The sequence below is a fragment of the Hippocampus zosterae genome, chromosome 3 (genome assembly GCF_025434085.1).
Source record: "Hippocampus zosterae strain Florida chromosome 3, ASM2543408v3, whole genome shotgun sequence".
NCBI classification, from domain to species: Eukaryota; Metazoa; Chordata; class Actinopteri; order Syngnathiformes; family Syngnathidae; genus Hippocampus; species Hippocampus zosterae.
In genome coordinates, this window is record NC_067453.1 from 23,404,309 (window position 1) to 23,428,685 (window position 24,377).

General features: G+C 43.0%; 1 protein-coding gene across 3 annotated transcripts in view; it reads left to right on the forward strand.

The window, feature by feature from the left end:
- LOC127597483 (transcription factor SOX-6-like) overlaps positions 1 to 24,377 on the forward strand; it is a 91,931-nt gene that overhangs the window by 17,514 nt on the left and 50,040 nt on the right. For 2 of the 3 annotated variants that reach the window (XM_052060543.1, XM_052060545.1), the window contains exons 2-4: positions 1,973 to 2,047; positions 20,718 to 20,940; positions 22,106 to 22,331. In XM_052060543.1, coding sequence (XP_051916503.1) covers positions 20,719 to 20,940; positions 22,106 to 22,331 — 448 coding nt within the window. In that variant the 5' untranslated portion in view covers positions 1,973 to 2,047; position 20,718. The remainder of the gene's footprint in view (positions 1 to 1,972; positions 2,048 to 20,717; positions 20,941 to 22,105; positions 22,332 to 24,377) is intronic. The other variant, XM_052060544.1, reaches the window with a different exon arrangement.

Here is a 24,377-nt window from a genome sequence, read left to right on the forward strand (position 1 = left end):
TCTTTAACTTACGGTGGCGGATGGAGGTTTTTTGTGCTCAGCAGTCTGCAATTGAAACTTGCAATCAGACCTGTTGCGATACGGTTAAAAAAATATATATATATTGTCTGTTTATATATGTTTTACCAGTGACTAATATGTGTATAATTAACATTTTAAAAATGTAAATAAATAAATAACTCGTGAGGCAAAGACGACTTTGATAGACGTAGCCTTGTCTCTATTTTTTCCTGAAGTACAGATGTATATTCGACAGGACAAATTCCTCCTTTTTTTTTTTTTTTTAGATTCTCAACTAATGACTTGTGCCTCCAGGTTCACTGAGTTGTGCCTTGATATAGTTTTCATTTACATTTTTTCAATATTGCACTATCTGGTGAATTAATCAATTCCCACACAAACAAAACAAAACAAAGTCATGATAAGTCAAAGAAGAAATAATCCTTTGGGGCTCACTGAACTGAAGTCTCGTGTGGTGTACCGAGTTTGGTCTGCAGATATTACGCAGCATGCCAAACCAGTTCTGCAGGCGTTTTGGAACATGTTTAGACAGGTCGGCTGGCCGAAGTGAAACGAAAAAAAAAATCAAACAAACATTTTGGGCATGTAAATCTTTGTTTTCTTTTTATTTGTTTGTTTCGACTTGCTATCATCACGAGAAGAACTTGTTAGCGACCGATCGTACGTACCACATGGCGCCTCTGAGAGAGAGAATCATTTCGTTGACATGAATAAAAGATCACAGATGCGCTGATCGCTCTTTTGACTTCTTCATTGTTGTCAATTAGCTTCACATTGTAGAATCAAAGCTGGTGTACACTCTGTGTGTGTGTGTGTGTTTATTTTCACTTACACTTTATTCTCAAGGCAAGTCTTTATCTATCTATCTATCTATCTATCTATCTATCTATCTATCTATCTATCTATCTATCTATCTATCTATCTATCTATCTATCTATCTATCTATCTATCTATCTATCTATCTATCTATCTATCTATCTATCTATCTATCTATCTATCTAATCTATCTAATCTATCTAATCTATCTAATCTATCTATCTAGCTAGCTAGCTAGCTATCTCAAGAGAAAAAAGAATGATGGAGATTATTTCAGTTGAGAAGTCAAAGCAACGACGTAAAGTACAGACATAGACACACACCCATGCATGTGACTCAAGCATGCACACGCTATTAAATACTACTATTGCTACTAAATAGAGTGCAAAAATGTAAAGTTTCTTAAATCGAACATTTTTCCATTGGTGAATATTTGTAAAGACATTGTTTTGCCATCAAATTGGCATTTTACTGAAGCAAAGTATTCAGATGTTTGAGGTGTCACTAAAACAAGAAAAAAAAACATGAGCATAAAAGTCACGGTGCATAAAATATACCTTTTCAGAAAAATCTCTCTTTCTGACATTTTTTTGTGGTCCAAAATAAGAAATGTTCTACCGCTAAAACATGACAGAGTAGAGACAACTTTTTTTCTTCAAGAAAGCAGAGTCAAAGCTTTCATTTGGTTGTTTCTGTGTGTACTTAGTCATAAAACCCAATATTCTGGGAGCCTTGAAAGATCAGTCAGAATGCTCTAAATGGGCATGCACTCAGAGAGTTCTTTTTTAAAATTTTATTTTATTTTTTAAATAGCTGGCATTGAAAGACGTAAAGGCATGTGCACATACACAGACTCTACCATCTGTACATTTTTTTTTAAAGTTACGCTTTCAGGTTTTTTTTTAAACGTGTGTTTAAAACGTGTGTTTGAACAAGTTTTAACAGGCATGAAAATCTATGGGGGAAAAAAATCGTATTTGGTTTCTGAGTATATCGCAAAGGTGGATTTTTGCTCAAATTGCCGTTTGGAATGTATCACCACACTAAACGGTGTTTCTCTGGATACTGGTTTGTGCCTCCTCACAGATGCAGTTGAGTGAATCCACAAATCAAAAGTTTTCTCATGTCTTTTCAGGTGATGTTCAGGAATTTTCAAGTCGTCCGCAAGTGAGAAGAGGGCGTGTCGGAGTTGTTCAAGCCTCTTAGTTGTGTGAGTCTCTTTTTCTGATTACTTGCTTGTTTAGCAAAGCCGCCCGTGCGCACCGCGAGCGCTGCTTGCTCAATAGCAGCATTCACGCTGAGGGCGTGTGGAGAAAAACGGGGCAAGCGGGCACGGTTCCAGCAAGCTCTCACCGCGGGGACCTCTACAGTGCACCTTTTTTAATGGACCCCCCCTGCACCCACTCCCACGCTAGTAATAAAGATGATATCAGGAGTCCGCCGGTAACACAAGCTGACGTTAGCCTGGCGAATCGGTCCACAGCAAAAGTACAGATGGCAGAGGCTGGACAATGGAGTGATCCCGCCATATGGCTAATCCTCCCGTTTAAGAATATTTATGACGGCTGGCCACGGCGGCCCATGTGCGGTGTCAGCGTTGGGCCAGCAAGTGGCCGCTTTGGATTGCGGACAGACGAGTGTTGAATTTCGGGCGCTAATAATCGTCCTGCTGATGGGGAGGCAGGAATGGGGGATGCTTTGGTTTCCAAGGCTTTGATTGATAGCTGGACTCGATTGTCACATTGTAATTATTTTTTTTCCTTAAAATTTCTGAATGGGGGCGGCCCGGTAGTCCAGTGGTTAGCACGTCGGCTTCACAGTGCAGAGGTACCGGGTTCGATTCCAGCTACGGCCTCCCTGTGTGGAGTTTGCATGTTCTCCCCGGGCCTGCGTGGGTTTTCTCCGGGTGCTCCGGTTTCCTCCCACATTCCAAAAATATGCATGGCAGGCTGATTGAACACTCTAAATTGTCCCTAGGTGTGAGTGTGGGTGCGAATGGTTGTTCGTCTCTGTGTGCCCTGCGATTGGCTGGCAACCGATTCAGGGTGTCCCCCGCCTACTGCCCGGAGACAGCTGGGATAGGCTCCAGCACCCCCCGCGACCCTAGTGAGGATCAAGCGGTTAGGAAGATGAATGAATGAATGAATTTCTGAATGGATTTTGAGCAAAATTCGAGAGGCGGGCGTCTTTTGAACTTGGTTGCTAACCAAAACATCAGGACCGAGCCAAGAATGCAGACTCTCTCGGATGAGTGTGAAGTCTTACCACCGGTCTTAAATGAGTTCCCTGGCCTTCAATTATGTCAAAATGTCATCTTTAAAACCAGTTGGTATTCCTGTGGACTCTATAACAACTGCAAAATGTTGTGTGCATCCATGTTTATGTGACGATAATATTCCACCCTGTGTACCTTGGCTCTTATGCTATTTAGCGATGGCATATGTAGCGGCAAAAAGAGTTTCATTGGACTCTGACATCAGGTCGCTCCACAATGTTGTGTGTGTCAGTGTTTATCTTCTGAATGAGATTTATAAAAACAATATTATTAGTTCTGCTCAGACTGCCTCAAATGTCATATTATGAGGCGCTGGTTTCTTCTTCTTACATAATGCTAGCTCTGTAGAGCTAGCTACCAATGCGTTTCAGTCAACTTGACATCTGGTCACACCATAACGTTGTGCGCATCCAAGCTTATGTTCTGAATGAGTGACACAACTGCTTAATTCTGCTCACGGCTGCCTCGGATTTTACGTCATGTCGAGACAGCGCCGAAAGTGACGCTGAGCGTTTTAGGAGACTTTTGACATGTGGTGGCTCTACAGTGTTGTGTTGAGTCCGTGTTTGTGTTCTGGGCAACGATGTAACTAATGAGTTCCACGCTATCCGCCACGAATCCCACGTGATGTGGAGACGGCACCTTGAACCCTTTCGGGGACAACGGTTACCAGAGTGGACGGCTTCTCATGTTATCGGGTTACAGGACTGAAAGGGTTAAAAAATGATTAGCATCAGTCGACTCTGACGTGTGGCACACATCCAACACACCAATATAAAAGCATGCACAGTAATTCCGCTTCATGAACCCACGTAATTTCTCAACGTGCAAGTTACTTCTGTTTTTCTTGATTAAACAATAAAACATATCAATGGCGCCTCAATTAATTTCAACGGCGGCAAAATTAAGCGTGCGGTTTCGAGTGAAGCCTGAACAAAGATGAAATGTGTCAGACAATGTACCACTTTATTTGTAAAAGTTAACAAAAGCTACTTGCTCTTTTTCAAATTTCCTTAAAAAAACAACGTGTAAGTACATCAACGAGACCTGTCGATCCACTCCACATGTGACAGGGGGAGTGTTTTAAACGATAATGAGCACGTGGTTAAACAATCGTTTTTCAATAAGGATTAGCATGGCTGGATGATGTTTGCTCAATGACGCTTTGAGCGCGACATGTAATTAAGTACTGGCCGGATGCCGTACATCTCTTTGAAGTGGCGCTCGAAGTCTCGATTGCGGCTTGCAAAAAAGAAGCGCTCGCTCTCATTTCTTTCCCCTGCGCAAAATGTTGGAGGCCCTTAAATGGCATTATGGCTTCCTTTCAACGAGCAGATTGCAATTACGTGGCGTCGACGAGATGACAATGAATAAACGGCCTAACGAAGTCGCAGTGATGACCGACCCTGCCGTGACGGGACGCTCAGTAGCAACCGCTGCCGGCGTCGTACAAGGACCGTGTAATCGAGATGAACTGGAGAGTGCCAAGAGTGATGCCTGTAATGCTCACTGAGTAGTAGTAGTGTGCGGTCAACATTTAGGATGCTAGCGACTTGAATATGAGGTGAGGGGGCGCCATTGTCAGCTGATTTTCAAATGTTACAGATGTCTCTCAGTTGCCTGTTTTTTTTCATCAAAAGAAAAGATGGCAGGACAGCGGCCGTTCTAAAGGCACTCATTTGGCCGCCCAAGTTTAAGGAGGATGTTTGCCTGGCATTTGTCCCGAGCTAACAAGCTAACAAGGTAATGAGCGCCCTGAGGTTACCTGTTTGGTACCCTGACTGTAGTGATCTCCCTTCACCATCACTCTCCACATTAGACTGCAAATCATCTGTGCTAATGAGCAGCATGGAACGTCATTTAGAGTCACTCGAGGCGCGGCCGGACATTAGATCAGCCTTTGACTTTGTACTTAGATCAGCCTTTGACTTTGTACGGTTTTGACTGATCAGATTTGGACAGAGGTAAGGAAAGGGAATTATCTGGCGGTGTGTGTGTGTGTGTGTGGGGGGCGGGGGGTGGCTTTGCTTTTGTGTTATTCGCGTGAGCTCGGCAGTCAGGCTGAGCCACGAAAGTTGCTCAATAGTAGGATGGTGCATGTTTGCATTTCAAAAAGTCCCACAGGAAAATACTCTGAATGAATGGTCCCATCATATACTTGCTTTGCTTTAAGTATTGCAAAAAAAAAAAAGCTAAAGACACCCCTCCAGATTTTGTGTGTGTGTTTATATATATTCATTCATCTTCCGTACCGCTTGATCCTCACGAGGGTCGCGGGGGGTGCTGGAGCCTATCCCTGCCGTCTCCGGGCAGTAGGCGGGGGACACCCTGAATCGGTTGCCAGCCAATCGCAGGGCACACATAGACAAACAACCATCCACGCTCACACTCACACCTAGGGACAATTTAGAGCGTCCAATCAGCCTGCCATGCATATTTTTGGAATGTGGGAGGAAACCGGAGCACCCGGAGAAAACCCACGCAGGCCCGGGGAGAACATGAAAACTCCACACAGGGAGGCCGGAGCTGGAATCGAACCCGGTACCTCTGCACTGTGAAGCCGACGTGCTAACCACTGGACTACCGGGCCGCCCGTGTTTATATATATATATAATATATATAATTTGGTAGAGAGAGATCTACATATCTATATATAGATAGATATATAAATATGTATATATGCATATATATACATATACATGCATATATATGTATATGTACACGTATATATATATACAGTATATACTGTATATATGTGTGTGTATGTATGTATGAGCGCCTGGTGGTCGACTGGTTAGCACGTCGGCCTCGCAGTGCAGAAGTGCAGGGTTCGATTGCGGCTTCAGCATTCTTGTGTAGAATTTGCACGTCCTCCCTGTGCCTTCGTGGGTTTTCTCCAGGTACTCTGACTTCCTCCCACATTCCAAAATCATGCACGGCGGCTTGATGGAACACTCAAAAGTGTCCCCAGGTGTCATTGTGAATTGTTGTTCGTCTCTGTGTGCCTCTGTGGCTGGCAACCCATTCAGGGTTTCCGCTCACTTGCTGGGTATCAAGCCAAAGAAAAAGCAGGCTTTTGTCGCAGGTTTTCAGGGGCGTGGGTTTCCTTTAGAATGGTAAGGAATTGCGAAATGAAGCCCAGAAGCACTGCGGCCTCGTCATCGGAAAAGTATCCACGATGTAATTCCTTCTCCCTGGTTCTTCTAATGTTTTTTTATCGGTGACTATACACACCAATTAAGTTACAATACGCTAAACCTGTCTTTGAGTCAATAATACAGCAAATAGGAGGTACAAAAACGATGCTCGAGCAGAAACAGCAGCGCTGGGTCATACCCCCGTCTCCCGTCAGATTCGGAAGTCAAGCAACCCACCTCCTGAGATAATGAGTTTGAAATCAGTCAGCTCCTCGCTTGCGGGAAGAGCGGCTGCCTCTACGTGTCCCGATCTGATCGCATGATTACTTCGTGTCATCGGTGTTATCGAACAGCTGTTGTGTGTGTTTGTGTGTGTGTGTGTGTGTCCTACAATGATTTAAAAAATGGATCTGTTGAATTTACTCAATTTTATCTCATCAAGTGCCTGCGCAAAATAATATCATCTGGGCGCACATGCAGATGTGTCGTCCACTTCAAAATGGATGCAGATGATTTCATTTCATGCACCACTTGACGAAATAAGATTGAGCGGATTCAACAAAACTTTATTTTTTGGGGGGTAATGTGTGGTGAATTTTGCAGAATAAGAATATACTGTATCTTCTGGAATCTTTCCTGTCTGAGGCCCGTCTCGCTTGGCTCTCATTTGGCTCCGCATCCCCTTTTATAGTTGGAAGTAAATCATCCCCCTTGAGACGAGCGCACGAGCCCCTCGCCCCGTGGCCTCCTCCCAAACCGCCCGAGCTCTCTCTTCTCCTACCGCCCTGAAAGCGTTACCCTCTCATCCCCCCCCCACCCACCCCTCAGCTTCTCTACTGTTCTTGCGGCGAGAAGAAAGGAAGCTGTCGGGCTGACTCACTCTTTCCCCTCGCGTCTCCTCTCTCCCGAAGGAAACCGCAAGCGGCGTCTTTCCTGGAGATGAGCACTTTTGTCTGCTCCGGGCGGATCCTTCTCGGCTGAGGTCACGCACGGCCTCCGCGAGGACAGGATGGATCGATACTCTTTGGGATCCCAGCTAGTGCGTGTTCTGAGGAATTTTGCCCGAAAATTGCACCACGATTTAGCTCAGACCAAATAAGTCTGTGCGTGACTTCTGAATGAGTGTTTAAAAGCATTTACATATAAAAGCACTTCCAAACAAAAGAGCTAAAGGCGTTTAAAAGCAAAGTAAAGAAATGAAAAGGATAATTAGTAAACATACATACAGACAACTCTTTTTCTCATTTATTAATAAGCCGAAGCAGTGTATGCTAGCGCTAATAATAACCATGTAGCCTTAATGCTAGTGGGGGCAGCTATCGGTTCACAGTACGAATACAATACTGAAATAGTGATCTTGCCTTCTCTTAATTTAGTCATAAATGTATTTCAATGCACTTCAGAAGGATGTAATTATTGTTATGATTGTTCTAGCTCCATCACTCGCATTAAAAACGAACAAAAAAAAAAGAACAATGCCGATGCTATCATTTATTGATTTGCTAGAAAAAAAATACCATCTCGAAAAATGTGTTATCGTGACAAGCCTACGTGCGGCATAACGGCTAAATGCTGCTGCGCCATGTTTTCCTTAAGCCCTTCTTGGTTGAGATTTCATTCGCATTTGTATCATATACTCAGAAGCTAAAGCATTCAAAAGCAAAACGTCAGTCACGTCTTGGAGCGGATTAGCAGGGGTACCTAATGTTGTGTCCGGCGCGTGCATGCAATCCTCCTGTTGCGGGCGGACCGCAAGCCTCACTGAGATTTGCCATAAGTTTTTTTTCTTCCTCTTTAAGCGCTTTCAGAGCTGACAAGGTCAGGGTCAATGTGAGGTGTTGCGGCGGGATGCCCTTTAGCCGACGTTGTGTTGTGATGTCAATGCGGCTTTAAGAGCAAAGAAGTCAAAGAGAAGCCAAAGAGAAAGACATCGGATTTGCATCTTGCGCTTTCTCCGCAACGTGGCGGGCTGCAGCCGAGACAATGAATCGTTTATGTCGCAGACATTTTGAAATACGGTATTCGTTGTGTTTCGTCTCTGGTCTTGATATAGACGCTGACATTATTGCAAAAGGAAAGCTGCTGATCTTCCTGCTTGCTCTTCTTCCTTGATGGGATTTACGCCAGCTTTTAACAAAGCTTCTTCCTCCTTCTCCTCTTGATCCCATTTGGCTCTATTGTGGACTGTGACACTCTCTTTTACCATCAACGCAGAGCGAGGTGTCAAACAATTAGCCGATGAATTCTGACCGTAAATGACCTTCTCCGGCTTGGCACGCACTTGGGACTTCCATAAAACTAAAAGCTGTTGAAAATCCACTGACGTCTGAGAGACGTAACGTGAAAACGAACATCTTATGATCGACAAAAGTCCTCGCTCGCTGCCTCGACTTTGCTAAAGCTAACACTTGGTGTCAATCTGTTCAATACCTGCTGTGGCAAACCTGTCGATGGCGCTCAATGTTGTGCATCAGCGCGCGTGTTTACTGAGCGGCAGAATGTGAACTCTGCCCCTCCCGGATGTGCTCTGACACCCGTACGTCGTGTGAGATAGAAGAGAGTTTGTGTGATAGTAGATGTGAGTTTTTGTTAGCTTCTGTGGATTACAGTGTGTGTGTGTGTGTGTGTGTGTATGAAAGAGAGAGCGAGAGATAGTATATGCCTGTGTTAGTGTGAGAGTCTGTTTAAAAGTGTGAAAGTGTCAAGGGGTGAGAGTGGATGTGAAATTGTACGTGTTGCTTCGTGGAAGTGTGTGTGGAAGTGAACGTGTAAGTGTGTGTGAGTGTGTGAGCCCAAGAGTGTGTGTGAGAGTGCACGAGAGTGGCTGTGTGTGTGACACAATGTGTAAAAGGATGTGTGGATTTGTGTGTGGATTTGTGTGTGTGTGTGTGTGTGTGTGTGTGTGTGTGCGCATGCGTGTGCTTGTCTGTGTGCGTTTGTGTTCGTGTTCGTTTGTTTGAGGGTGTGCGTGCGTGCGTGCGTGTGTGTGTGTGTGTGTGTGTGTGTGTGTGTGTGTGTGTGTGTGTGTGTGTGTGTGTGTGTGTGCGTGTGTGTTTGTGTGTGTGTGTGTGTGTGTGTGTGTGTGAATACCATAATCCAGTCTCCATTTGTTGTGCGTCACCATCAATTAGTCCCATCCCGCAAGGAAAGTCAACTCGGGGATTGAAGTCTTTAATCACAGCTCGCTCGCAGAGCTGTCGTGGTTCGGTTTTCGTCCCCACCCCCGCTCCCCCTCGTGCCCCTCATCCCCCGTTTTTTTAAAGCTACACCTGCACACGCCGTAACGAGACCCAATGCAAACCGAAAAATTGTGCCTTGGCAGAGGTAATGCCGCGCGTGTTTGCTGGTGAGGTTGCAGCACAGCGAGGCGTATGTTGAAAGAGTCGCTACGATGGTACTATTGTCCATGTTTTCCGACCTTTCATGGCTGTGTCGGGAAAAAAAAAATGGAATTAAAAAAACTTTCTTCAGCGCATTGAAAGCAGCGGTCGCTGTCTGACAATTATCAGCAGCCACCAATGCCACTTTGTTGGACTCCTGTACAAAGGCGAGGGTGGACTCACACTGGCCCTTCTCTTACAATGGTAATGCGGAAACTTTGCAGGATTTCGATGTTTAAGAGGCTCAATAAAAAAAATAAAAAATAAAAACAATCAGAAACTGGAGTGTAGGCATTGCCAGCCTTTGCACGTCAGTCATGTTGAATAATGGACTTGAGTTGTAAATATTTGCCCCGATTTGAGGGATTAGATTTGTGTAAATAACGGGCGCTCTGATTGGCCGGATTACCGTGTGAAGCGGTTTGAAGTAAGGCCATGTGCGCTGTGAACAATGTCTATTAGCCCCCCCCCCCCCCCACACACACACCCCTAATGCACAATGGACACCCTTGTACGGGAAGAATAGAGCGGATGTGTACACTTTGCGCGTGGGTGTTTTATTCGCATTCACTTGTGCTCAAGCGGGATTCAGACCGCAATGCTTTAATTGTCTGTTACGTGTGCTAAAATGTAGCAATCCGGAGCCGCCACTGGGGGTGCTGTGGAGAGGATTATTCTAGATTGCCAAATGAGGAAGAGAAGGAAGTCTTTCATCACCACAGCGATGCCGTTTGTTCATTGCGGCTTCAATCTATTGTGGGATTTTCATTCATTCATTCATTCATTCATTCATTCATTCATTCATTCATTCATCCATTTTCCGATCCGCTTCTCCTAACAAGGGTCGCGGGGGACACACAAGGACGCCGAATCATCTGCTTTTATAACTATATTGAAGAATTTCTTTTTATTTTAAAACGGCTTACCTTAACCAGAATCCCGCGTGGGTTTGTGTGCCTTTTGGCGCAGGAAATCCTTGAAACTGAAATCTCATCTTGCCTTCATCTTCATCTTCTTCATCTTCTTCTTTATCGTCTTTGTCTTTTTCATCTTTTACATTGAAGACAAAGAAGAACTTTGGCCCACACAATAAGAATTTACAGCGCCATAATATAGTTTTTGTTTTGCATTTTAAAAGTTGAATTCATGAAACCGCATGGTGGGGACTCGTATGCACTTAATCGATGCGTCACCCCTTCAACACCCCCCCCCCCCTCCGACCCCCCCCCCCCCCCCCCCAAAAAAACTCTCTACGTCGCGGATCGTGGAGCATATCGCCTGCGAAAAGTAAGAGATCGCTGAACTCATCTTCTTTTATTAGAAAGATGAAGACCCTTCATGCTACGTCAACTGATGTCACAGTGTTTCAAACTCGCGAGTTACACGTGAAGTTAGCTTTTTAACGATTACTATTATTATTTTTTGTGACCATGCTCCAAGTTGTGTTTTTGAATCATACACTTGCGCTGGCCTTGAAAAACACTTCTACGTCAAGTGTGTACCATCTGCCCGCATTACACATTCAAAGCAAGTCAATCATTGATGTACAACTTCAGACGAGTCTGCGAGGGCGCACGGTCATGGGGAAATCCTGAAAGCGCTTTCTCGGATCAGATCAGATGGAGAAACAAAGCTCTTTGTCGGAGGGAGGGGATGAAGAAGTGCAACTGGGATTATCATGGGAGCATCTAGTGAAATGACTTGTCACTACTAATCTGGGATTAGCGGTGTTTGGCACCTCGCGGGTGCGCTAAAAGCCACCTGTTTGACTCGTAATTCTTTTGTTGCATCAAACTTTTACACGCTCGTCGGACACAATCTTTGCCTCGGGTTATTTTTAGGAACCTTTGTCACTTATTCGGCATGGAGAGACCGTGGAGCGTTTGAATAAAAAAAGCGGCGTCTTTGTTCGTGCAATCCGTGTGTTTTAGTCAGGCTATCCCTCAGTGCCGCATTGTCCTTTTTAAATCAACGTTCACTCAAACATAAATGTGGACACAAAATCAAATGTTGATTTTAAGATTCAAAAAACACCAGCTAACGACATTGTATAGTATATAATGACATTTGATGAACATTGATGTGCGTTTTTCCATGTGACATGAGAGGACATTTTTTTACCCACTTATTTTTTTTTTTTTTTAGAAATTGTTGTACTTTGTAAGATGATTTGGCATTTTTTTAAATTACCAAATTGTTATTCTGTTATACTGTATATATTTTTTAATTGACATTTCATCCCAAAATATTTTGTATCATTAGTTTTTGTATTTATTGTTATGCTTAATTTTATTTCATGGGATAATGGTGATGTTAATTATTTTCAAGACCTTATCTTATTTATTTATTTTTCCCCTCTTTGGAGTAATTTTATTTCAGGTACTTGATGTACGATTTATATGACTTGATTAATTTGTCATATGTACACTGCAGTGGAAAAAAATGATGTGTTGAATTTACTCAAAATGTTATTTCATCAAGTGGTTGTGCGAAATAAAATAATCTGGATTTGGATCAATTTTATCAGTAGACTACTACTCAATTTAATGTATGTACTTAATGGTTTTGTTTTTTTTGTGCAACCCCTTGATGAAATAAAATTGAGAAAATTCAACACATCATTTATTTTCAGTGTGCACATTGACGGTAAAATGGTTCAAAATGAAATTAAAAATAACATATCTAAATCAAATATAATAACATTTTCATACAAAAAAATGGCACAAAAAAACTAAAAAGGAAAATGTTGACATAATAAAATCTAATCCAAATTGTTCAAAATGAAAATCCTGTTAAAATACTTTGTTTACAAAATATTTACAAAAAACATCTCCAAAAATTAACAATATTTTGTAACACACAAAGGTATTATATACTCAGATTTCAGGCTATTTCTGACTGATTCATTTAAAAGTAGGCGGCGTCTTAATAACCGTGGGAAAATGGGGGTCCCCACTTGGTGAGGACGAACCCACGTATATTCTTAAAATAACGGCACTCATTCATTTTTACCTGCAAGGTGAGGTCACAGCACAGTGGCGCTTGTGTAATGCTACTATTTGTGTGCGGCGGCGTCATTATGTCCCCGAGAGAGGTCGGAGGTGAACGGCGAGATAATGAGGATTGGAGCGACTGCGCAGATGGAAGTAGGCCTGCAGCCTTTCTCTCAAATGTAGAAACAGGAGGTTTGGAGGAAGAACCACAAGGTCACTACATTAGGTACAGCTAAGACATCTTGCTGAGGATCTGGATAGAGGTGTCGATTTCGGTGTCGCTGTCGGCATCTCACTCTAAAGATAAATCGACATGATGTAGACAATATAAATAAGAGCAAATTTTACAGGCCACTCGTAGCAGGCTACTTCTGCTAACATGGGACTGTACCAGGCCCGGAGTGGTAAACTGTACGTTCTGGCGATATCCTGGTGGGTCGGGCTGCTGTATACGCTGCTCAGACCACTATTCCAGGCCAAATGATTAATTTCTTCTGGCCTGCATGTCTATTTTGAGATCAAGTACTAAAGTGATTGGTTACTCTGTGTTCATTCTTGTGTGTGTAAATACGAGTACACTTCTATCATTACACGACTCTAATATGCCTTTCAACTGTACAAAAATCTGATTTTCATCACGATAAAAAATGTTCAGCACCTGAAGCCAGTTTCACTTGGTCACACAAAATTTGGTAGGCATGACTAAACCCACAAAAAAAGTCTATTTTGGTTTGAAATTTTTGGGTCGTTTTTGGCCATGTGCAACGCAAACAAAAGTTAGAGACAGTGGTGTTTAGAAGCATGGGCTGACATTTACACCTTATCTGAAATTGTAATGTTTTTTCACTTACAACAGTCTGCTAGCCTTAAAGTCTGCTAGCTTAACACTAACACATCATGGGAAACGCCGCAGGGGCGCTAAAGAATAGCACCGGTGCCACTCTGTTCTCACTCTTAGAACGGGGGATATTTGAAAACAAACAGCACAGCAGCGTGTAGACAATGTAAGAATACTCACGGGCTTATATTCTTTATCATCTGAAAAGAATGACACGTGTTCGTGTCTGCAAGCGGCAACTGCATTGAAGCAAAGAAAATGTGGCATAAAAAAACCCCAACAACTTTCATCTTTTTACACTCCTTTCAGTCGCCATGACTGTATCGTAGTCATCAACTTCAAAACTATTCCGATTTATTGACTTATTTAGCTCCTTCAGCTGTGTGGTGCTGACAGAGTGGCCAAGCGCGCTTGCTGGTAGGTGAAACACGGCGCCCACAGAGTCCACTGTCGACATCCTTCTTCAATGGCCGCTTCCATGCTACCTTCAATGGCTCACTGTTATGCTCGAAGTAGATAAATGTATGTGGAGTGTTGTGTTTGCGCGAGCCGGGGTGTGTTGCCCTGCCAGGAAAAATAAGCGGCACACAAGGCAGGGTGTTGGTCAACACGTCCACTTCTGGACTGCGGTTAACGGTTGGCATAGTCGTGCGTGTTTACAACCACTCTACAAACATCTTATTTATCTATTAAAAAAAAAAAAAACATTCCTTCGTTTGATTGATATTTTTCGTAATAAAGGCAACAAACTCCAGTTCATGAGAGGATAAGAGACGGGCTTTATTGCACAGATGCACACTTGTATATTTGTTAAGTATATATTTTTTTCTTAGGGTGCGAGATATCAAAAGACATTTAGTTCTCGCAAACGATTGCTTAAATGATATGTGTGATACTACTTATAAAGTTGAAAGATATCCAGCAATGGATAACGTGCAATTTTAATACACGTTGTGGCACCACTGTGACACTGTGATGAAAAAGAAATATTTTTAAATCACTATCTACCTTCGTCTATTCATCTGGTGAATGTGAGTCATGTGAGAATGTGGTTGCAACCAGACAAAAATTTCGAGGACAAGTTCAGCTTTGAAGCCTTCCTGAAATCCGCGTGATTGCCCCTGAAACGGCTGTTTCAGAACAACATGGCAGACTTTTACAGCCGCGTTCTTTTGACTTTTTGAAACATGCGTCTAAAAAAATTTTATTCCCCTTCGCGAAATAGTTGAATTTTAATTAATTTTTTTTAAAAATCTTTTTTGGGGAAAAAAATAGATAAAATTATTCCGGATTATTGGGATGTGCGGACCACATTTTAAATGTTGTAGGCCAGGGGTGTCAAACTCATTTCTTGTGACAGGCCACTTCGGAGTTACGGCTTCCCTCGGAGGGCCGGTGCAAAATCTCAACGTTATTTACCTTTTACAATTTGACATTTTGACATTTCGGTACAGATTTCAGCAAGAATCATGAAAGTTGACAAACATGATTTACTCTCGCGAGCCACATATAATGAGGTTGGGGGCCAGATCTGGCCCCCGGGCCTTGACTTTGACACCTGCGTTCTTTGGCGTTCGACTCAGCATGACTTAGATTTGTTCTTGATTTTACTGTTTGGTGCTTTCTACCGCCTTTATTACCGATTTGTCTTGCTGTTTATTGTGCATGTTAAATCGCTCCATGTACAGCACTTTGTATGCAGCGATGGCTGTTTGAAAGTGCTCTATAAATACTGTTGACTTGACTTGACTTGACCTGTGTTGTAGGCTAAAGAGCTTCATAATTTCGCATCGCCTATCTGCCTTTGATAAAATACATGCTTCCAAAATTTCCCTGGTAGGAGTTCGTCAAAGTCGGGCTTTGCAATTTGCGCCAAATGGCTGCTTCAAACCTCAAAAGATGACTTCAAAGCCTTTTGTGCATGCGCCCTCGAGACTTTTTTCATGCGTCCTGTTACGACAGACGTGATACCGACTTATAATATTGCGCTGTTTAGTATAGCTGGCGTTGAATGTTGGGGGTATTTTTATTTTATGCATTTATTTATTATTTTTTAAATTTTAACCCTTTCATGCACCCTGTAACCCGATAACGTGGTAAGCCGTGCACTGTAGTAACTGCTATCCCTAAAAGGGTTAGGAGTGATTCCTCCAAATAATCATCAAACTTGTGCTCCATTAACTGGCACAGGCAAATCATAATAATAATAATAATAATAATAAATAATACAAAATAAAAATCTGAAGAATTCCACATTTCTCATCATTGTGCTTATTTTCAGTTGGGGTTTTGGCAGATTTCCTAGTAGGACCACGTCAAAGCTTGAGCCTGGGAATTTTTGTTTGCATTAAAGGTTCATGAAGGACTTCAGAGCATAATTGTTATTAGGAAGTTGAAGTCTGAGGACTTAGACAATTTTCAGTGAACACTGGCTCTGAACGATTACTCGAGTCTTAAAATGAAGATGACTCTGACATAATCGGTTCGTTGTTAATTAATTGATTCATTTTGACACCTTGCAATTGACATGTCCACCCATATATATCTATATAGATATATATCTATATAGATAGATAGATATACCCTACTGTAACGATCACAGAAACCAATGAGCTGATATACGCTTCAGCATCAGTGATCCTTGAGATGCTTGGCTATAAGAGCAACCAGGGGAGCCATGAGATACGTTACCCACCATGGAGAAGACGGTTGGAGGCTAATATGAAGGCGGCTCGGAAAGATGTGAGTCAATTGACGGAAGCCCAGAGAGGTGTGATGAAAAGGCCGATACCCGAGAGGTACATACAGATGACCATACCTGAAGCACTCGAAATTGCCAAACAAAGGCTCCAAGCCATGTCCAGCCGCCTAAAGCGGTACACGAAAGAGAATGAGGCCAGACAAATAAACAGGCTGTTCGCAACACAACCTGCGAAAGTGTACGCTCAGTGGCAGGGTCCTAACAACAGAGCTGACCCACCAAGACTGGAAACTGAAAGGTACTGGAAAGGCATATGGGAGAAGGAGGTTGCACATAACAGTAGTGCACAATGGCTGGTGACCCTGAGAGAGGAGCACAGCAACCTCCCTGAACAGAACCCAGTTACCATAACAGTGGCAGACATACAAGAAAGAGTCTCAGATATGAAGAACTGGACAGCACCAGGCCCGGACATGGTCCACACCTACTGGCTAAAGAAACTCACAGCACTCCATGAGCGCCTAGCAGCACAAATGAACCAGCTGCTGAGGGATGGGACTCACCCAGGATGGCTAACCGAAGGGCGAACAATCTTGATCATGAAGGATCCTTCAAAGGGTGCAGTCCCATCCAACTATCGGCCAATAACCTGTCTCTCCACAACATGGAAGCTCATGTCAGGCATCATAGCGGCTAAGATAAGTGGACACATTGGTAGAGATACCAGAGGAGCCAAACATCAGCTCCTGGTTGACAGAACAGTCGCACAAGACTGCAGGTCCCGACGTACCAACCTGTGCACAGCCTGGATTGATTACAAGAAAGCCTATGACTCGATGCCACATACATGGATCAGTCAATGATTGGAGTTGTATAAGGTGAACAGGACCCTAAGAGCCTTCGTTGCGAACTCGATGAGGATGTGGAAAACCACACTTGAAGCCAATGGCAAGCCATTTACCCAAGTGTCCATTAAATGCGGCATATACCAAGGTGATGCACTCTCTCCACTGCTGTTCTGCATAGGTCTAAACCCCCTAAGCCAAGTAATCACCTAGACAGGCTATGGATACCGCCTCAGAAATGGAGCTACGATCAGTCACCTCTACATGGATGACATAGAGCTGTATGCTAAGAGCAAAAGGGACATAGACTCCCTGATCCATACGACCAGGATCTACAGCAGCGACATCGGGATGTCATTCGGGCTTGAGAAATGTAGTCGAATGGTGACTAAGAGAGGAAAGGTAGTCCGCACTGAAGGGGTCTCACTCCCTGAAGGAACAATAGCAGACATTGAGGACAGCTACAAGTACCCCGATATACCACAAACCAATGGCAACCTCGAACTGGCAACAAGGAAAGCGGCTACGGCCAAATGCCCCCGGCGAGTGAGGCAAGTCCTAAGAAGCCAGCTCAATAAACACCCGGGCAATAAACAGCTATGCCCTGCCAGTGATCAGACACCCTGCAGGAATAATAAGGTGGCCAAAGGAAGAAATTCAGACCACGGACGTTAGGACCCGAAAGCTCCTAACCATGCATGGAGGGTTCCATCCCAAATCCAGCACCCTGAGACTGTACGCAAGCCGAAAGGAAGGAGGAACTAGTGAGTGTGAGAGCCACTGTCCAGGATGAAACATCCAAGCTCCATGAATACATCAAGGAGAAGGCTCCAACGGATGACGTACTCAGCGAATGTCTCAGACAATGGGGAACAGAAGATGAGGCTCTGGAAGAGGGACCATCGTGGGAGGACAAGCCCCTACACGGTATGTACCACCGAACCATAACTGAAGTGGCCAATCTCAAGAAGTCCTATCAGTGGCTAGAGAGGGCTGGCCTAAAGGACAGCACAGAGGAACTCATCCTGGCTGCTCAGGAGCAGGCCTTGAGCACCAGAGCCATCGAGGCCCAGATATACCACACCAGACAAGACCCAAGGTGTAGGCTGAGCAAAGAGGCACCTGAGACGATCCAACACATAACTGCAGGGTGTAAGATGCTGGCAGGGAAAGCCTACATGGAACGCCATAACCAGGTGGCTGGCATAGTCTACCGAAACATCTGTGCGGAGTATGGACTGGAAACCCCAAGGTCAAAATAGGAAACACCTCCGAAGGTGGTGGAGAATAACAGAGCGAAGATCCTGTGGGACTTCCAGATCCAGACTGACAAGATGGTAATGGCGAACCAACCAGATATCGTGATCATAGATAAAGGGCAGAGGAAAGCCGTTGTAGTGGATGTAGCGGTCCCAAGTGATGGAAACATCAGAAAGAAGGAACACGAGAAACCCGAGAATACCAAGGGCTCAGAGAGGAGCTGGAGAGAGCCTGGAAGGTAAAGTTCACAGTCGTGCCTGTGGTGGTCGGAGCACTCGGGGCAGTGACCCCCAAACTAGATGAGTGGTTGCAACAGATCCCGGAACAACATTGGACGTCTCAGTCCAGAAATGTGCAGTGCTGGGAACAGCAAGGATACTGCGCAGAACCCTCAAGCTTCCTGGCCTCTGGTAGAGGACCCGAGCTGAATGAGGAACGGACACCACCTGAGGGGGGTGAGATGAGGATTTTTTTTTTTTATACATACATACGCGTCTGATGAGCGCATCTGACGTGTTTCATCCCAGCACTCCTTGAACACAAACCCACTCTTTAGCGTCAAAAAGGTGTCGCAGTTGAGTGTTTCTACTTTGCGTGATAGCGGCTGGACGATGGTACTGGTTGTTGGTGGTGGTCGAGGGGCCATCCCTGGTGGGGGGGGGCAGGCATGTATGACTTGGCATTCCTAAGGCCTGACCTTTGACAGTGCCCCCTCTAACAAGGTTCCTCACAGGCTTGAGACACACATGGCCCATTCTCTCTCTCTCTCTCTCTCTCTCTCTCTCTCTCTCTCTCTCTCTCTCTCATCCCCCCGCCCCCATTTCTTTATTCCTTTACTCGAATGCTTTTTAGCGACGTCTCACCATTCGTTTGCACCTGGGAGTCGTCCCAATACAGCACGGACATTCCTGCAAAAACATATTTGAATTCAACAAAGTCCATTAAAAAACCCCAAAAAAACAAAACCAAACGGAAGCTGGATTTAAGCAACATGATCCAAGGGATTAAATTGGTTTTATTCTTAAGTGGCACGATTGTGATATCCATCATGACAGCGTCAATTAAACAAAAATCAAGCATCGAGTTTGATACCAATTGTGGATAAATATGTATCAAAGCTCTGCCAATCAAGGTTGTAATAGTTTGGAAATTTCATGATAGTTTTTTTTTAATTTTATTTCATTTTGACTCTTATTTTTTTCAATTCATGTAGTTTTAATTCGTTTTTAGAACAGGTATGTTTGCTTTTTATTTAGTTTTAGTATTAGCTTTAGATATGTAATATATGGAGTGTCATCGAGTGCAAGTTAAAAAAAAGTCGCAATCTATAACAAAGTAAACTAAAGTAAATATGGGGTAAATACTCAAATAAGATCAAATATGGAATAAATATTGAACATCGACAGTTTATATCTATTAAATATGCTGTAAATAAGCCACAGTAGTGTTGTATAGGAATGACATCTGCTATGTTAGAGGTGTTTAGACATGACATTTGCTCTAAATATCCTACAATAGAGGTGTGTCAATAGCCAATAGCAGACAGTTGAGTGATGTGGAGTAATAATGTACTGGTACATTATTTCCCTAGAGGCAATTCAAGGTAAATTGCGCTGTTTTATGAGGAGGGAGTGCTAAATTTATTTTACGCTGCTATGGCAGTTCAGAATGTTCAAACACGACTCAAATCATTGGCTGTTCAGGTAACAAAGCTGTTTGTTTCATTTCAATTTGCATGATTTGCTGTGTGGGAATTTGAGTGTGCCGCCGGCTGGAAGGCCAGCAAGTTGCCTTCTTTTGTTTTCTTCCTGCTTCTTGTCGAGACTTGGCCGAAAGGGGATAAACAATTCTATGAAAAAAGTCCTCCCGTTCCCGTTGTTTGCCTCACGAATCGTCCTCCTGGGCTCCACAAGTGGCAGGAGGGCTCAATGCCGCATTGTGTACGCTTACTTTTTTTCTGAGGGGGTGGGAGTGGGGGTTGCGCAGTGGGGTGTGAGGTGGGGTGGGGGTGTGCTCCTCTCATCTGTCGCAGGTCTCCCCTTCGTCCTGCCGCCCACAATGGACGATTGTTTGTCGCCAGGTCCCCCCGCCCCACCCCACCCACCACACCCCATCCCTTGAAGAAGATTGGACTACGCTTTGCTCCCAAATACCAGGCCTACTTTTGGCTTTCTGAATTTGGAAGTCAGTATTAGCCTTTATGGGTGCTGACTTGACTGTGAGGAAGCAAGTGTACAGGTCATTCTAGAATTCCCTGGAAAAAACAAAAGCTACACAAAGATTAATGAAAAAAAAAATCCTCAAATTTGGTCAGATTTTCTTATTTGAAGCAAAAACAAATGCCTGTTGGGTTAGCAAAACTCGCTTGGCTAAAACAGAGACTCTCAGCACTAACCAGACTCCAAATAAAGGCCACCCCTCAAAGAGACAATGCTCTCAATCTCTTCCCAGGATGATGTCTTCCATGCGAGCATCGCCTCCCTTTCACACGCCGGCCGAGCAAGAGGAGGCGCTCGGCCACAGCAACCCCAGCGCGGCCTGGCTCAATGACCACGGCCCCAAAGAGACGCCGTCGCCCTCCCCGCCCGAGCGTCCCCGCTCCGGCGAGCCGCAACCAGCCCGAGAGAAGCGAGCTGACGGCGACACTTGGGACAACGTTGCGTCGGAGGCGATGGTGAGAGAGGCAACCCGGTTCATGAAACATGCATGATATTCGCGCGAGGGGCGAGATCTCTTGCATTGTGATGTACACACGCGCACACGCACACCAACTGTGGCCGTGTGCTGCAGGCACTGCCAAAGGCTGCCCAGTGAGGGTCCTTCTCTGGAGGCTTTGACCCTTTGCTCTTTGGCTGTGTGTGTGTGTGTGTGTGTGTGTGTGTGTGTGTGTGTGTGTGTGTGTTAAGGAAATACTTTTTGTCTTAATTACAGTACTGGAGGTAATCCATGCAACAGCCAAGGTACATGTACACTAATGCAGTGACCAACGATGCTATTTTGCAAACAGGAAATAACCAAAGTAAAAATAGTTCTTATTCATAAACTAAATAGATTTATGTAAAAATGGAGACAGATGTGCCTGAAATGTCTAATTTTCAAATATTGTTAAGAGTAAAATTCTGTTTTTGACCGGGAATATTAAGTGAAACCCTTTTACCGAGAACATTTTGGTTTGGCTCAAATAAGGATTCTTGAAGAGGTTACATGAAAAAAAAATTCAAAAACATTTTTTAGCTTTTTTGTAAAATGATTTTTTTTTAATTATTTAAATGTAAAAACAATATGTTGTGACATTGTGTTCTTTTTTCAAATAAATTAATTTAAAAATAGGTAAGCAAAATTTTTGAAATACAATCATGAATTTTTAAATACATTTTCATTAGATCAGTATTTTTTGAATTAATAAATTCTATTTAATTTTTTAAAAAACTGAAACTCAGGTTTTCTTTTCATCAGAATTGTAAAAGTTAATAAATAGCCAGACTTGGTCCCCCCCCAAAAAATGACTTAAAAAAATTGTGGGGGGGATTGTTAAAAGAATATCTGACGTTTCTAGTAACATAAATCAACATTTTAATACCCAAATTAAAAATACAAAAATAAACAACCCCCCCCCCCAAAAAAAAACAAACAGACTTTCATTCATTCATTCATCTTCCGAACCGCTTCATCCTCACTAGGGTCGCGAGGGGTGCTGGAGCCTAACCCAGCAGTCTTCGGGCAGTAGGCGGGGGACACCCTGAATCGGTTGCCAGCCAATCGCAGCAGACTTTCATCAAAATCCCTAAAAGCACGAACAGTAAAACACATGACAAGAAGTGTTTTTTTTCCCCTGTCAGGACACGGAGAGCACAAATCAAGGCTCGTCCGTCGTCTACTCGTATCGAGCCAACTCTACTTCGCCGCCCAAGCCGGAGGAGTCTTCCCGGGATCGCGGCGAGCAGACGGCGATGGGGGCGGGCTTGGCCTTGGGCACGCCGGAACGCCGCAAGGGGAGCCTGGCGGACGTGGTGGACACGCTGAAGCAGAAGAAACTAGTGGAACTGACCAAGACGGAACAAGACGGTAAGAGTTCTGGGCCGAATGACGGCGAGCTGGGGATGCTTGTCTGTGATTGGTCTGAGGTGGCCACGCCTCTCTTCAACACATTTCGGATATTTGTATGTCTAGAAAGGTCAAGTAAGTTACTGTGTAGTGGGACCTTGACTTAGGGGTTGAATACATTTTTCCATATATGAAAGTGAAAAAAAAAGATAAATAAATTAACATTAAAATTGTTTCAAATATATTTAGCATTTTAAATATATATTTTTTAGATTTTTAAAAGTATTTTTTTAAATAATAAAAAATGAAAAATGTCATCATTTTTAACTAACCCAAAAATAGTACTTTTGTGAATAAAAACTGATCCTTCAAAACTAAAAATCTTAATTTCTTGAATAAAATCAAAATCTAAATCTAAAAAAATCTAAATATGTCTAAATTTAAACAAGACAGACGTGAAAATAAAGTGGAAAAATATTAAATAAAATACTTGACTTGAAAACAGACCAGTCAATCTGAAACAACATGAAAAGCAGGAAAGAAGTTTAAAAAAATTAGAGCTATAGAAAAATAAAATGATCTCTAAAAAAAAATACAAAAATAACCCTTTTTCATTAAAAAAAAACACTTATCGGCTTTCAATTTAAAAGAAGATTGATGTGTGTTTTTTTTGAAGAAACACATCAGACTTTCTCAAAATGAAAAATCTGACAATTTTTAATAAAAATGTCTCATATTTTTATGTATGGAATGTAAAATACCTATTGAAAAAGACTGTAAAAAAGACAAAATGTTGACTTAAAACGACTGTTTCGTGCACATGTGTGTGTATGTGATTTCTGGAACTCCTTTGTGTTGTCATCCAACAAGTATCCTTTTGAACTTGCCAAATTACAACAGAGCGTTAGCTCGTTAGATCCTGATATAAATCAGAGCAACCGCAACTTTCCCCCCCTTTTTTTCACCTCTCTGATGTGAGAGAGCACGGGAGAAGCGTCGGAGTCTCCCAGCATGCCCGGGCTAGCCCTCGGGTGCGCAGAACGCCATCCAGCAGCCTGTCACGGCGGCACATAGTCATCTGGAAATCACAGCACCGCTTGATGTCTCTTTGACTTTGTCGCTGATGTGCTAAACGCGACGGCCTCGGGCGTCATCCCGCGTGAATTCTTTTGACTTGAAAAATGACCGCCCGGCGTTCTTACCTGCTGCGTGGCAAGCGGTTCGAAGATTGATGTGTACGGTACTTTTACCTGTCACGTCACGAAATGTGACGTGAGTTCTCGTTTAATTTCGTCACGTGAGATCTCGTTTGATCCCAGCTTTATTTTATGTATTGAGTCACCGAAGAGTCAATTGAAACATTTGTACAAGGGTTTCAAAGTTGGTTTGACAGACATACGACCGTTTCCTTATCCTGTGATGCTGCCGATCTTGATGCCAGAACAAAAATCCGTTGCTGGACCTTTGAACCCACCTGAAGTGTCAATTTTCCATTCAAAATCTGGAAAGAAAATTCTGCAAAACAAACATATGAACAAAGTTTATTTTGAACAATCTTTCTTTTTTTTTTTTTTTTACAAATGGAATAAACGCATCAGCAAATATAAAATAATGAAAACACAAAACTAGACACCACATAAAATAAAAAAAATTACCGCCACAGCAAAATAAAAAACTAATCACAATGACAAATTTAAAAAAAACACCAAAATAAGAAAACTAATCATGTAAATCAGATAATAAAAAACAAAAAATGAATCATAACAGCAAATCCAACTTACACATACAAACTAATCACAGAAAAAAAACACAACAGCAAACCAAAATTTTCAATTTAAAAAACAAACAAAAACAATGAAAAAGAAACAACCCAATTTTGCTTTCCAAAATGCTCATTCTGCCTGAAGTGGCCTCGTTGAATGGCCTGAACATGAACACTTATGTGTCATTGATACACAATGGATCTGTATGCAATAATGATGTCAGCCCTAAAATTCACTCCTCACCTCTCAGTCGTGATCTAATGCTTGTTTTTTGACAACATTTAACACATCTTAATGATGCGTA